General features: G+C 36.8%; 1 protein-coding gene across 2 annotated transcripts in view; it reads left to right on the top strand.

The window, feature by feature from the left end:
- Positions 1-12,825, top strand: part of CASK (calcium/calmodulin dependent serine protein kinase) — a 322,704-nt gene that overhangs the window by 280,323 nt on the left and 29,556 nt on the right. For both annotated transcript variants that reach the window (XM_032261683.1, XM_032261682.1), the window contains 4 exons: positions 1,470-1,555; positions 2,955-3,023; positions 7,151-7,186; positions 9,007-9,203. In XM_032261683.1, coding sequence (XP_032117574.1) covers positions 1,470-1,555; positions 2,955-3,023; positions 7,151-7,186; positions 9,007-9,203 — 388 coding nt within the window. The remainder of the gene's footprint in view (positions 1-1,469; positions 1,556-2,954; positions 3,024-7,150; positions 7,187-9,006; positions 9,204-12,825) is intronic.

Here is a 12,825-nt window from a genome sequence, read left to right as displayed (position 1 = left end):
GATGGTTGTAGATATGTGGTGTTGCCTCCCAGGCCTCTGTTCTGTTCCATTGGTCTGTATCTCTGTTTTGGTACCAGTACCACACTGTTTTGATTACTGTAGCCTTGTAGTATAGTTTGAAGTCCGGTAGTGTGATGCCTCCCGCTTTGTTCTTTTTGCTTAGAATTGACTTGGCTATGTGGGCCCTCTTTTGGTAATTTTTGTATTTTTAGTAGAGATAGGGTTTTACCATATTGGCCAGGCTGATCTCGAACTCCTGACCTCATGATCCACCCACCTCACCCTCCCAAAGTGCTGGGATTACAGGTGTGAGCCAACATGCCCAGCCCAGCCTTCTTTTCTAATATGTGCATTTAAGGCTAAACTCTCCTTCTAAGTACTGTCTTAACGTATCCCACCAGTTTTGGTATGAAGCATTTTTATAACTCAATTCTAAGTTTTTTTACATTTCATTATGATATTTTCACTGACCCATAAGTTATTTAGAATTGTTTGTTACGTTTTACACTTAACAGGATTTTCTGTGTATCTTTTTGTAACATACTTTTAACTTAATTACATTGTGGTCAGAGAATGTGATATGTATGACACTGTCTCTTTGAGGTTTGTTGATACTTGCTTTATGGCATAGCACTTTAATCATTTTTATAAATGGCCCACAGGTACTTAAGATGAATGTTATTCTTTAATTGTTACATGCAGAGTTCTGTTTTTGTAATGAAGCCAGGTCAGTATGTAAATTTATGCACAATTTATAAATCAGGAAGCAAAATTGTAAATAACACTCTAAGCATTGGTTCTTGGTCATTTCTTTCTAGCTGAAGTATTAAAAGATGCTGAAATGCCTACCAAAAGATTTAATTATGTTTAATAGAAGTTTGCTGTTATATAGATATTATCATATCACAACTCTTGGAAAATTAACAACCTTTATATCATATCTGGTAGATAACAATACCAGCAGACAACTGACATGGTGCTTGGTATGTGTCAAGAACAATTCTAAGCCTTCTGCATATATTAAATGTGTTTAGTCCTTAAAACAATCCTATGAGATGGGTAATGTTTTCATCTCCATCTTACAAATGTGAAAACTGAGGTATGGAGAGTTTCAGTAACTTATCCAAGATCTTAAAGCTAGTAAGCAAGGAAGCTGGAATTTGAACCCAGGTAGTCTGGATCCAGAAGCCACACTTTTAAACTACTATGCATACCACCTCTCTCAGAAAAATAAACGTATTTCTGCAGCCATCCATCAAAACTGTGCCTTCCACAAGTAAATATATATCTGTTTTGATGAGTTTACTATATGAGTTAAATAATTCTGTTGCAACCAGACTTGTTCCTGTCTCTAAAATATTGGCCCTCAATGTTCAACTTAGTTTTTAAAAATTACATTGCTGCCTCTGGATTTTGTTACTATAAAAGCATGTATCATTTCATGTTTATAATGCTATGTAATTTCTTAGGTACACTTCATGTTGGTGATGAAATTCGAGAAATCAATGGCATCAGTGTGGCTAACCAAACAGTGGAACAGCTGCAAAAAATGCTTGTAAGTAAATGAAAGTTTTCCTTTTCCAAAATTGACTTTTACTTTGTTAGCTTGTTTTTAAATATACAAATGAGGAATATTCTTTTGTAATCAGATAATTTCTGGTACCATATTTATATGAACTTGAACTTATATAACATTCATAAAACTGACAGCTAGAACAATGTTGACGTACAATAAAGTTTGCAAACATTTTCCTGTCTTTAGCAGTGCAGGTTTCAATGCTCTCCTTTTATCCTTTGTCTCCTGTTTCTTCCTAAGCAGATGTTTAAAGAAAACCTTTTCACAGTGTTTATACATGTGAACTAGTTTCTCACTGACCTCAACTTTCCTGACATGAGCAATGTCAGAAACCTCTTTTGTGTTGAGCTGAGTCATAGCCAGCTGTTATGGATTTCTCTACAGCATAGAAGGGAGGAAAGTCACAGTAGACCAGGCCATTTTTGACCATACATATTCAAACTCTGTATTCAAATTAGGCTTTGGATTTAAAAAAAAAAAAAAAAAGGCAAAATGACAGCCCTTGTCCATTGTCATAGCAAGCAGAGGTGTTTTGGGCCTCTGGTCCCTTTTCCCATTGCAGGGTAGTAGCCCCCAGGTTATGAATATCTATTAAGTATGAAATAAGCTTCACAGATTCACCACAATTTTTTTAAACCCAAAATTAATAAGCAAAAAGTGGCTGGGCATGGTGGCTCACGCTTATAATCCTAGCACTTTGGGAAGCCAAGGTAGGCTAATCACCTGAGGTCAGGAATTCGAGACCAGCCTGGCCAACATGGTGAAACCTCATCTCTACCAAAAATATAAAAATTAGCTGGGTGTGGTGGCACTTGCCTGTAATCCCAGCTACCTAGGAGGCTGAGGCAGGAGAATCACCAGAACCTGGAAGGTGGAGGTTGCAGTGAGCGGAGATGGCACCACTGCACTCCAACCTGGACGGCAGCGCAAGACTCCATCTTAAAAACAAATAAATAAATAAAAATTCTAGAAAAATTTTTAAAAAAGCAAGTTTTATGGGATACACCATCATAATGTGGCATACTCAATATAATTTTCATGTAATTACCTAGTCTGTTGTCTAATTCAATGTATATTCACTTTTGAAAGGCATGTCACTTAGAAAGTTTTGTATTCACGTCTGTAAAAAGGTAACCATTGAAGATCTGTGAGACTATTGCTGTATGAGCCAGGCAATCGGCCTTGACTTTGCTGGGCTTTTCCCAGGAACTTCCTCTACTGTGAATGCTAGCAGTCCCTGCTTCATGACTAGGTTTCGTTTTCCTGCTATGTGCTCTCAGATGGTTTATACTAATTGTCCCCACATGTTTTGAGTAGCTGCTTACTTGGTTTTATGTACTTATTTATTTGTAAGAAAGCTTTTTTTTTTCCCCACCAGAGGGAAATGCGGGGGAGTATTACCTTCAAGATTGTGCCAAGTTACCGCACTCAGTCTTCGTCCTGTGAGGTAATGACTCTAACAAACCATTCCCCATCTCCTCTCGGTTCTTAACTAACTGTCTGCTGATGGCTGAATGTTTTTGCTTTCTGGGAAATTGTTTCTGCCTGTGCTGTTAGATCACTGCACACCAATTTTACAACAAAGATAACGGAACAGAGTAGGTCCCATCCACCTACTCAGCCCTGCTTCCATGTGGATCCCCTCAGCACTTGAACTTTTTGCAGGCTGAAATCTGAGCAAAATGTAGAGAAGTTTCAAATAATGATATAAGACTTAATAAGGAAAAAACGGAGTCTGTGAGGGAAAAAACTAAAGGCTATAATTGCAATAATATTTCCAGGAAGTTCATTCACTTCCCTCGTTAAGAAATCACATAGATAGTTCTTCTTTCCAAAAATCTGAGAAGCGATAGATTTCTGTTGAGATAGAGTTGTTCGTATAATTGTGACAGGTCTCTAGATGGAAGTTAAGTCTGCATTGAATTGATAATTGACTTCACTAGAGGGAAACAGGATTTTGCAACCCTTTGTAAAATTGTTTAAATTTAGAATGGTATGTAATTTGTAAACAATTGAGCTTTCTAGAGTAATGTAGCCCCAAAGTTTCTTTCTTAAAATAGGTTTATCCTATAGAAATTATAGTTCTTCCAACCTATATTATTCAGTTCCATGTTGGTTATTAAATAAGATTCAAAAATCTAATTCTTTTTATATTGGATCTATAAATGGGCATAAATGCTATCATCCTTTGGTCATTGCACGTTCAGCTCAAGTGTTATTTATTGAAGCTTGTTCTTTCATGTGCATCTTCTAAGAATGTGTGCATCAATATGAAGCACACATTTCCTAAAGTTAATTTTTAAGACCAACAGGTAACTTATTGGATTTGTACTTAGGAGAATCTGAGAGAGAAGTTGTAATACTTCTAGTCTCTAGTGATGGTATAAATTTCATAAGAAAAATAAGAGGCTTCATATTTTTTTAAAACCTATTCAAGATACATATTAAAATGTGTAGTTTTGTCAAGCATATTTTTGGTGAGCCACAACTGAGGTGTCTGTTATAATGGGTCTTGAGCTCCTCTTGGTGGCTTTTTATGGAACTTCAATTAATAGTATATTTCAAAAGGAAATACAGAATTGTTTCAGTTCCAGGATTTGTTACCTAGAACACAAATGTTGCTGAGAAACAAAGAATGTCACACTTAACATTTTATGTAAATAATTTTAATATTCTAGAATTACGGATGTCCTCATACCATTTCTCATCTGTTGAAGAAATTTAGTAAATACAGTTGATTTTTGTCTTTTTGGCTAACCAGAAGGTACTGTTAGTTATTAATATAACACAAGTTTTTCTCTTGTTTTTTAAGTGGTTGAAGTAGTTTGGGGTGGAACCAGTATCATACATGTAAATTCTCTGTTCTTGAGTAAGAAGAATCCCTCTTACCTTCTTTGCCTTTGAGTAGTAGAAAAAATAATATTTGTCTTCTAGCTCCACCTCCACCCTTTTTGGCCCTCCTGTTCCCCGGCAGAATTCAAGCTTGTGGTTGGATTCTTCCCAGCTAGGGCAACACTTGAAAAACAAACAAACAAACAAAGAAGGCTCTCCGACCACCTGCAACTGCATCTCCGAGGCCCTTGGTTAAAGAGTAGACCCCTGTCCCTCACCTTGGCCCTACTGACTTGAGTCTCTGTGGGTGGCACCTGGAGATCAGTCTTGCTCACTAACATATGAGAATGCTCTTCTAAGGGACCTCATTACCTTTAAGGATGACAGGTTCTAGAAATGCTCTTAAATCATCTAGGGAAAAAAAACAAATGTCTTTTAAAGAGACATGTACATTTCTAAGGCTTAAAAGAACTCTACAAAAGCAAAAATTAAAAAGTACTTATTTCCTTCCTCTCCTTGTTCTTATCATTAAAGTTGATTTGGACAGTAAGGGAATGGAGCCAGGAAAATATTTTGAGTGTGTAGAATAGTAGAGAGAAAGCAAGCGATGGAGGAGCCTGGATATAGAAAGAGTGGCTGTGGCTCCCAGGATCTTCGCTGGAAGTGTAATGTTGTTTTAGGCTTGAGATTATTGTTTTAATCAATCTGCTAAAATGGTCTTAAAAAAAGATTTCTTCTCTGATGTGTATCTCTTTTACCCTTACTAGTAATAATATTTATTCTGTAATAGAAAGATTCTGAGGTGATTATAACATGTGAAATCTTAGGTTTGTTTCTCTTCAGATTGAGTCAGTAATTCTTGGCAGCAAGGTACTAAAAATTATTAAACATTTTTCAAATTTTTAATAAAAATTAGACAGTTGGGATCTTCAGCACAATAAATTTATAGTAATATTTGTCATCTTATACTTGACAGGGTTTTAATATCAAGTCACTCTTCTGGGTCTCATTAAAAGAAAGAAAAGGTTATAGAATGTTAGAGATAGGAAAGAATTGATTAATGAATGACATGGTCATCACTTACAATATGTGAATCTTCGAACTGCAAAATTTTTTTCATACTTCTGTGAAATCATGCAAGCAAGTCAGTATGGCACCTATACAGCTCAAACCTCAAAGGAAATGGTTGTCAGACTGTGGTTGTAACTGTTGATGTAAATATCTCTGTGTTTCTGTGCTAGTATTCTGTGTTAATGAACCTTGTGTCTTATTTCAGAGAGATTCCCCCTCCACTTCCAGACAGTCCCCAGCTAATGGTCATAGCAGCACTAACAATTCTGTTTCGGTAAGAACTTTAGCTCCACACAACAAAGTGTGACAATTTTGTTGGTGCTCACCTGCCATGAGTGTTCTAGTTACATGTGTTCAGTGGAAATAGTGTCTTCTGCTGATATACAAGGCTACTACAGCTACAATGCACTTTACTCCTGGAAAATCTTTTTCAACACTTCCTTCTCATTAAAAAGCCCCTTCAATAGTTAAATTTGAAGAAATGTAGTTCAAGACTGCTTTGGTCATTCTAAAAATATTTCTATGCCACCCCACTCATATGTATGACTTTCCTCAAACCTATGCAAAGGATGTAAATGGAAATTTGTTTAAACTTCTAAATATTTTTTATTTTGAAAAAGATAAATGTAAGAATTTTTTAGAGTAGGCATTTGGGTATTCTTGGGCTTTGTAGTTTTCTACTCTGAGTGATATCAGCAATATGTTATAGTTTCCGCTATCTAAGTTTATGAATTGGTGTGCCCTCTGTTATTGTGGTACGTGCACATATTTTTGTGAATTATAAGCCTTGCCTGGATATGAAAAGCAAAAAGAACTGGCTTCAAACTGCACTTAAGCCACGCTGTTATCACATCTTTAACACAAAGTACTTTATATTTTACTTGAACGTGGAGTTTTAAATTTTTTCAGAACTATCCATTTTGGAATATAGAAAGAATTATTTTTCACTTATTTAAACAAATGGAAGCACTTAACAGGTGCAGGTTGGCAATATTTTGGTTGCTAATACTGCTGTTTATCACCTAGCTAAAATTATTAAGAGTTCTAATAATGCAGCAGTATTCTTCTATCTTGACTTTTAATTTGCCCTTTGAGAATATATCAACTTTTTTATCAGGTAAAATTGTAAATAATTTAGAGATCATCTCAAATGGAATGATATTCTAAGTATATCAGTAAGAGAAATTATGAAAGAAAATTGTCTATGACTTTATTTTTGACTTTAAAATAGGCTACCAAAGGAATTCATTCGTAAGAGTTAACATTTAATACTTTTAAGATGGTGAAAAGCCATATAGCCATTGAATTTTTCAAAATCTAAATGGTTGCAGTGACTAAGTTGAAAAGGGCAACAGCTCCTTTTATTTTGGGGTTTTTTTAAATAGGCTGTTTAACTTGCAGTGGCTTTTGTGTTGAAGATGCTGAGTTATTTCTTAAGAACACATTTTCTCTCTGCTTAAACTTACCTGCTTTCTTCAGCTTGCTGCTAAATGGCCTGGGTTTGATTTTTTTGATAACTCAACATTTCTGAGAAATGGATTAATGTATATTATCTCTTTACAACTTAAATCTACCTCATTTTTTAACCATATTGTAACAGAACACACAAATTACTTTGTACTCTTGAAAAGTAAATGAAAATTTTTCTCCTGGGTTGGCTTTATTCTACAGGACTTGCCATCAACTACCCAACCAAAAGGACGACAGGTGAATAGATATCCTCTATAGAAACTTCTCTAAACTAAGCTGCTAATAGCCAATCCTTTATTAACCCTTTCCATCCCATAATGTTTGCATTTTGGACCATAACATTTGAGCATTGAGAGCTTGTACCATTTCATTTTAACACATTACACATGACTAATTCTTTATAAAGAATTTTTCCTCACATCTTTGTAGCTGTGATGGTTATTGTAATTTCAACCTGATAATTTTATATTAATGGTTAAGAATTCAGCCTTCAGGGGGCCTATGGGCCTGCCTCTGCATGCAAAAGAATTTCAAAGGTTATAAAATTCTGAGAATTCTAAGAATAGCTAAAAAGTACCTGCTGATGAACATTTTTAAGCACAAATTTTCTGAAGTTGAAAGCTTTTTCTTAAATTTGTATTTGCATGTGTGTTTCTAAAAGCCATTTGCAATGAAAAATAAGAAAAGAAAATAAATTATCTTGGCTTTACATCCTGATATACCTGTGCTAGTTCAAACATGAAAAGTTGCCGGGTGCAGTGGCTCACGCCTGTGATCCTAGCACTTTGGGAGGCTGAGGTGGGTGGATCACCTGAGGTCGGGAGTTCAAGACCAGCCTGACCAACATGGTGAAACCCCGTCTTTAAAAAAAAAAAAAAAGAAAGAAAAAAAAAGAAAAGTTAAGTGCTGCCTAACACTGGCAAGTAACTTTCAAATTGCCAGCACTTTAAAGGTATAGATTTTAAGTGCAAATGCAGAGACTTGTTAATTTTATAAGCTGGATTGCTGAAAATATGCAAAAAATAACCACACAGTGGTTCCAAAACCTTCAGGTTGGTTTTACAGTGACTTAAACATTAATATTCAATTTTAATTTCAAGAGATAGAATTTTTATGGGATTTTTATCTGGAAATATGGTATTAAAAATAATCAGATTTAGTGTTAAGATATGTATAAATTAGTACCTGATAGAATTCACCCATAATTTTGTCTTAAGACTGTATAACTGATGGAACATTGGATATGAAGTACCTTATTTTAAAGCATTTAAAAATCAAATAATTCATAAAATGCTTCCATATAATAAACCCTTGAATGCTAATCTATTTCCTAAGTAAATTCACATATCATAAAACTCAGAGCCTTGAACTATGCATATCTTGAAGCTCTGTGCTGATTTCAAGTGTTACACTGGGGAAGCTAGGGTTCAAATTCATTTTTATTCTCTCAGAAGAGTAAAATACAAACCTAAAACCTAAATTTAAAAGAAAAAAAGCTATTTTTTTTACTTTTTAAAAAAATTGTTTGAGTTACACTTATCAGCAGTGTGTAGACGCACTGACACACTGCCGGTTGTCATATTTTACAGCAAGATACCAACCCAGAGTTCTTGCTAGTGTTATATCGTGTGCTGCTTTAGGGTTAAACCCTACACTGACTGCCAGTATTGGGCTTAAAGGCTGCCACACAGTCATGACAACTTATTCATAATGCCAGCATCACCAATACAGGTTTTAAAAAGGACGGGCATACTTTTCTATAATTATAGGCCTATTCTGTTATAGTAAAAGCTTAAGTCTTTATTTTTATTAAGCAGATATTTCAAGTGTTTCTTCCAAATAAAAACAGCAAAATTTTGAAGCTATACCACATCAAAGATTACTAGTACATTGTTTCTAGTGGGAGGAGTTTTTTGTGTCGTATTTCCATGCATCGCGTTTGCTTTCACCATCTGATGTCCTGTTTGTATTGTAAGTGTTAGTGTGTGATTGACATTAGAGCTAACTTTTCTTTCACACCACTATGGCATCCTTTCTTACAAACTCCTGTTTTATAGATCTATGTAAGAGCTCAATTTGAATATGATCCAGCCAAGGATGACCTCATCCCCTGCAAAGAAGCTGGCATTCGATTCAGAGTTGGTGACATCATCCAGATTATTAGTAAGGATGATCATAATTGGTGGCAGGGTAAACTGGAAAACTCCAAAAACGGAACTGCAGGTCTCATTCCTTCTCCTGAACTTCAGGAATGGTATGTTTTTCTGTGTGTTTTGCTTTGTTTGATAATAAAAACAAAGCCCTGACCACCCATTTTCCAATTTTATATTATTTTAGAGTGTAAAACCTGTTTGATTTACTCCTTCCTTTATGAGCCAAACAAAATTTAAATTAGTCATCCAAGAATTCCTTATCTTCAGTATCTGGTGAGATCCTAGTTACAGAGTCAGGACTTCATTTTATACACAAAGAAAGGAAGGCGTGGAAAAAGGTTGGGTGACCAGCCCTGAGCCAAGTCATAGTCTCACAGCACAGCCCTCCACTCACTCCTATATGCTGTTGCAATACTTTTAGAATGGCATTGAAAAAAAAATGTACCTTCTCCTTGCCCTTCTACATGCTTTCATGCCCATCCCACCCCACCAACAGCAAAAAACGTAGGTGCTGTGCTTCAGGCTTCAGTGTCACTCAGGATATTTGAAGATAAAATGTGTTTCACTGTTAGAAGAAAAGGGTAGTCAGAAGCTTTGTTCTTTACCTTGCCAGTCCTTTAAAAATACCTTTTCTGCTAGAAAGTTTAAGCCCTAAAAGCAAGCTAAAGTTAGGGGTTTTAGGCACGGTTTTTAACTGAGAGAAGAGGAGTCACAGATCACTATATATTTTTATAAAATCTATTTCTGCTTATTGTTACAGTTTCCTTAGTTGAACTGTCTTTTGGAAAATATTGAGAGTTTTACCTTTGTTGGTACTTGGGCAATAGACCAGATTATTGCTAGCATAAAAGAGATAATGTCTGAGTTTCGTTTCATGTGGCAAAAAAATAACAGTCATTAAGCATTCTTCCAGTTCCACCTAAAATACTTGAACCCAGACCAAAGACATTGAGTCCATAGAAATTTCTACCTGCCTTTATCCATTTTCTTCACTAGTTAAGAGATTTCTCAGTTAATCTCTTTTGCTTGATTGCCTCTTTCAGCTATCTCATGTTTCCCCAAAAAATAGTATTAAATTTAGAATACTGGAGCTGATGAGGACTTCAGATGCCATCATTTTATACATAAGGAAATATGGGCCCAAATGGAGAAGTAGCAGCCTTCCATCTGTCATTGTCTTTCAGTCTGATCTTCAAGAAACAATTTAAGCATAAGCAGGAGGAAAACAATCTCTTAAGTTGCTGTGATGATGATGCCATTATATTCTTACTGATATTTACATTTTACAAAACGTCTTCTTTAATGTTACCATATATTATGGGCATTTACTGAAAATAATTGTGTAGATTCCAGATCTCTTCTGCCTAGTCAGATCATGTATATAAATGTTTCACCAATCTCTAGAACTCTGAGTCCTTTGGAGGATCCGTGAGAGATGGCAGTGCAAAAAGCAGATTTGCTTCCTATTTCCTGTAATGGTGGACGAGATTATTTGGATAAATCCTCCTGATGAAAAAAAAAGAAAAGTGCTGTAGAAAATATGTTTTTTAAAATGACCTTGAAAGCACTGAATAGCTGAAAAGGTCGGGCCAGGTACGGTGGCTCACACCTGTAATCCTAGCACTTTGGAACGCTGAGGCAGGTGGATCATTTGAGGTCAGGAGTTCTAAACCAGCAACCAATTATTTTTGTTTTGTTTTGTTTTTTTAAGACAGAGTCTCACCCTATCCCCCAGGCTGGAATGCAATGGCGCCATCTCAGCTCATTGTAACCTCTGCCTCCTGAGTATCTGGGATTACAGGCGCCCACTACCATGGCTAGCTAATTTTTGTATTTTTAGTAGAAACAGGGTTTCACCATGTTGGCCAGACTGGTCTGGAACTCCTGACCTGGTGATCCACCCACCTCAACCTCCCAAAGTGCTGGGATTACAAGTATGAGCCACCACGCCCAGCCTCAGTGACCAATTTTTATATGAAAGCCTTTAATCAGAATGATAAATGGAATATCAGAGTTACCAAATGGCCCATTTTGCAAACAGGGCATTTGTCATCACTGAACACTTCTGTGTCAGAGAACCATGACTAAGATCTAAGGCCGTACAAGTTAGGGAATCTGTTAGAAGACCCTCCTCATTGTTAGGAGTGCAAAAGGCAATCCCGCCAAGCTAAAAGGAAGCAAATAAGCATACCTTTATTTCCCTTCAACACCAGGGGACTATAGAGAAAGCTGCCTTGTCACCGAACAAAGTAAAGGATGAGGAAATTGAGAACAAACTTCCCCTGAAAGAATTGTGGCCACCAGTCCACCTTGAATGGATTTGCACCCAGGTACACAGCCTGGGGCAGCCAGGGGAGCTGAAGCCATGTACTTGATTTGCAGTTTCCCCTTTCTTTACTAATAGTTTCAGATATATGATATAAACAAAAAGAAAGTCTGAAGGCAAACACTTTTATCCTAACCCCCACTAACTTCATCCTATCCCCTAGACATAAACTTTTTCCAGGGCAGTAGCCAGCAAGTCAAAATTATCAGGCACAGAAGGAAACAACTAAGACCCAAAAGAAATGACCAATAGCAGAAACAAACCCAAACCTACTGCATATATTGGAATTAAGAGACAAAGATTTTAAAATTAAGCTTACCAGGTTGATTGGTTTGTTTTTGAGACAAGATCTTATGCTGTCACCCAGGCTGGAGTGCAGTGGCATGATCACGGCTCACTACAGCCTTGACCTCCTGGGCCCAAGCAATCCTCCCACCTCAGCCTTCCCAGTAGCTGGGACAACAGGCACATACCACCACACCCAGCTAATCTTTTTCTTTTTCTTTTGTAGAGACGAGGTCTCACTATGTTGCCCAGGCTGGTCTCCCACTCCTGGACCCAAGTGATCCTTCCACCTTAGATTCCCAAAGTGCTACAATTATAAGCGTGCATTACAACACCTAGCCCAGATTTTTCAAAATCAATAATAAGCTTGTAAAATATCTTTAGAGAGCAGAAATAAATTTTAATGACAGCAGATTTGAAAAAGAATCAAAGGAACATCTGGGGGGAAACACAGTAACAAAATTAAAATCTCAGTGGTCACACACCTATTAGAATGGCTAAAATTTTTTTGAAGTTTCATCAATAAGTAAACAGATCAATAAATTATGACAGATCCATATACTGGAATGCCACTCCTCAATAAAAAGGATCTAACTATTGATATATGCAGTAATATGAAACACAAGTTCATTATGCTGAGTGAAAGAAGCCAGGCAAAAAAGGGAACATGCTGTATGAGTCCATTTACATAAACTTCTGGAAAACGCAAACTAATCTATAATGACAGTTGCCTAGGGATGGAGGTAGAGGGAGGAAGGAATTACAGAGGGGCACGAGGAAATTCTGTGGGTAATGAATGTGTTTTTCTTTTTTTGGAGACAGAGTCTTGTTCTGTCGCCCAGGCTGGAGTGCAGTGGCACTATCTCAGCTCACTGCAACCTCCCCCTCCTGGGTTCAAGTGATCCTCCTGCCTCAGCCTCCTAAGAAGCTGGGATTACAGGTGCCCGCCACCACACCTGGCTAATTTTTTGTATTTTTAGTAGAAACAGGGTTTTACCACATTGGCCAGGCTGGTCTTAAACTCCTGACCTCAAGTGATCCGCCCACCTTGGCCTCCCAAAGTGTTGGGATTACAGGTGTGAGCCACCACACGTGGCCATGAATATGTTTTT

The sequence above is a fragment of the Sapajus apella genome, unplaced genomic scaffold (genome assembly GCF_009761245.1).
Source record: "Sapajus apella isolate SASKATOON/1434 unplaced genomic scaffold, GSC_monkey_1.0 scaffold125, whole genome shotgun sequence".
In the NCBI taxonomy this organism is placed as follows: Eukaryota; Metazoa; Chordata; class Mammalia; order Primates; family Cebidae; genus Sapajus; species Sapajus apella.
This window is presented reverse-complemented; position numbering and strand designations above follow the sequence as displayed.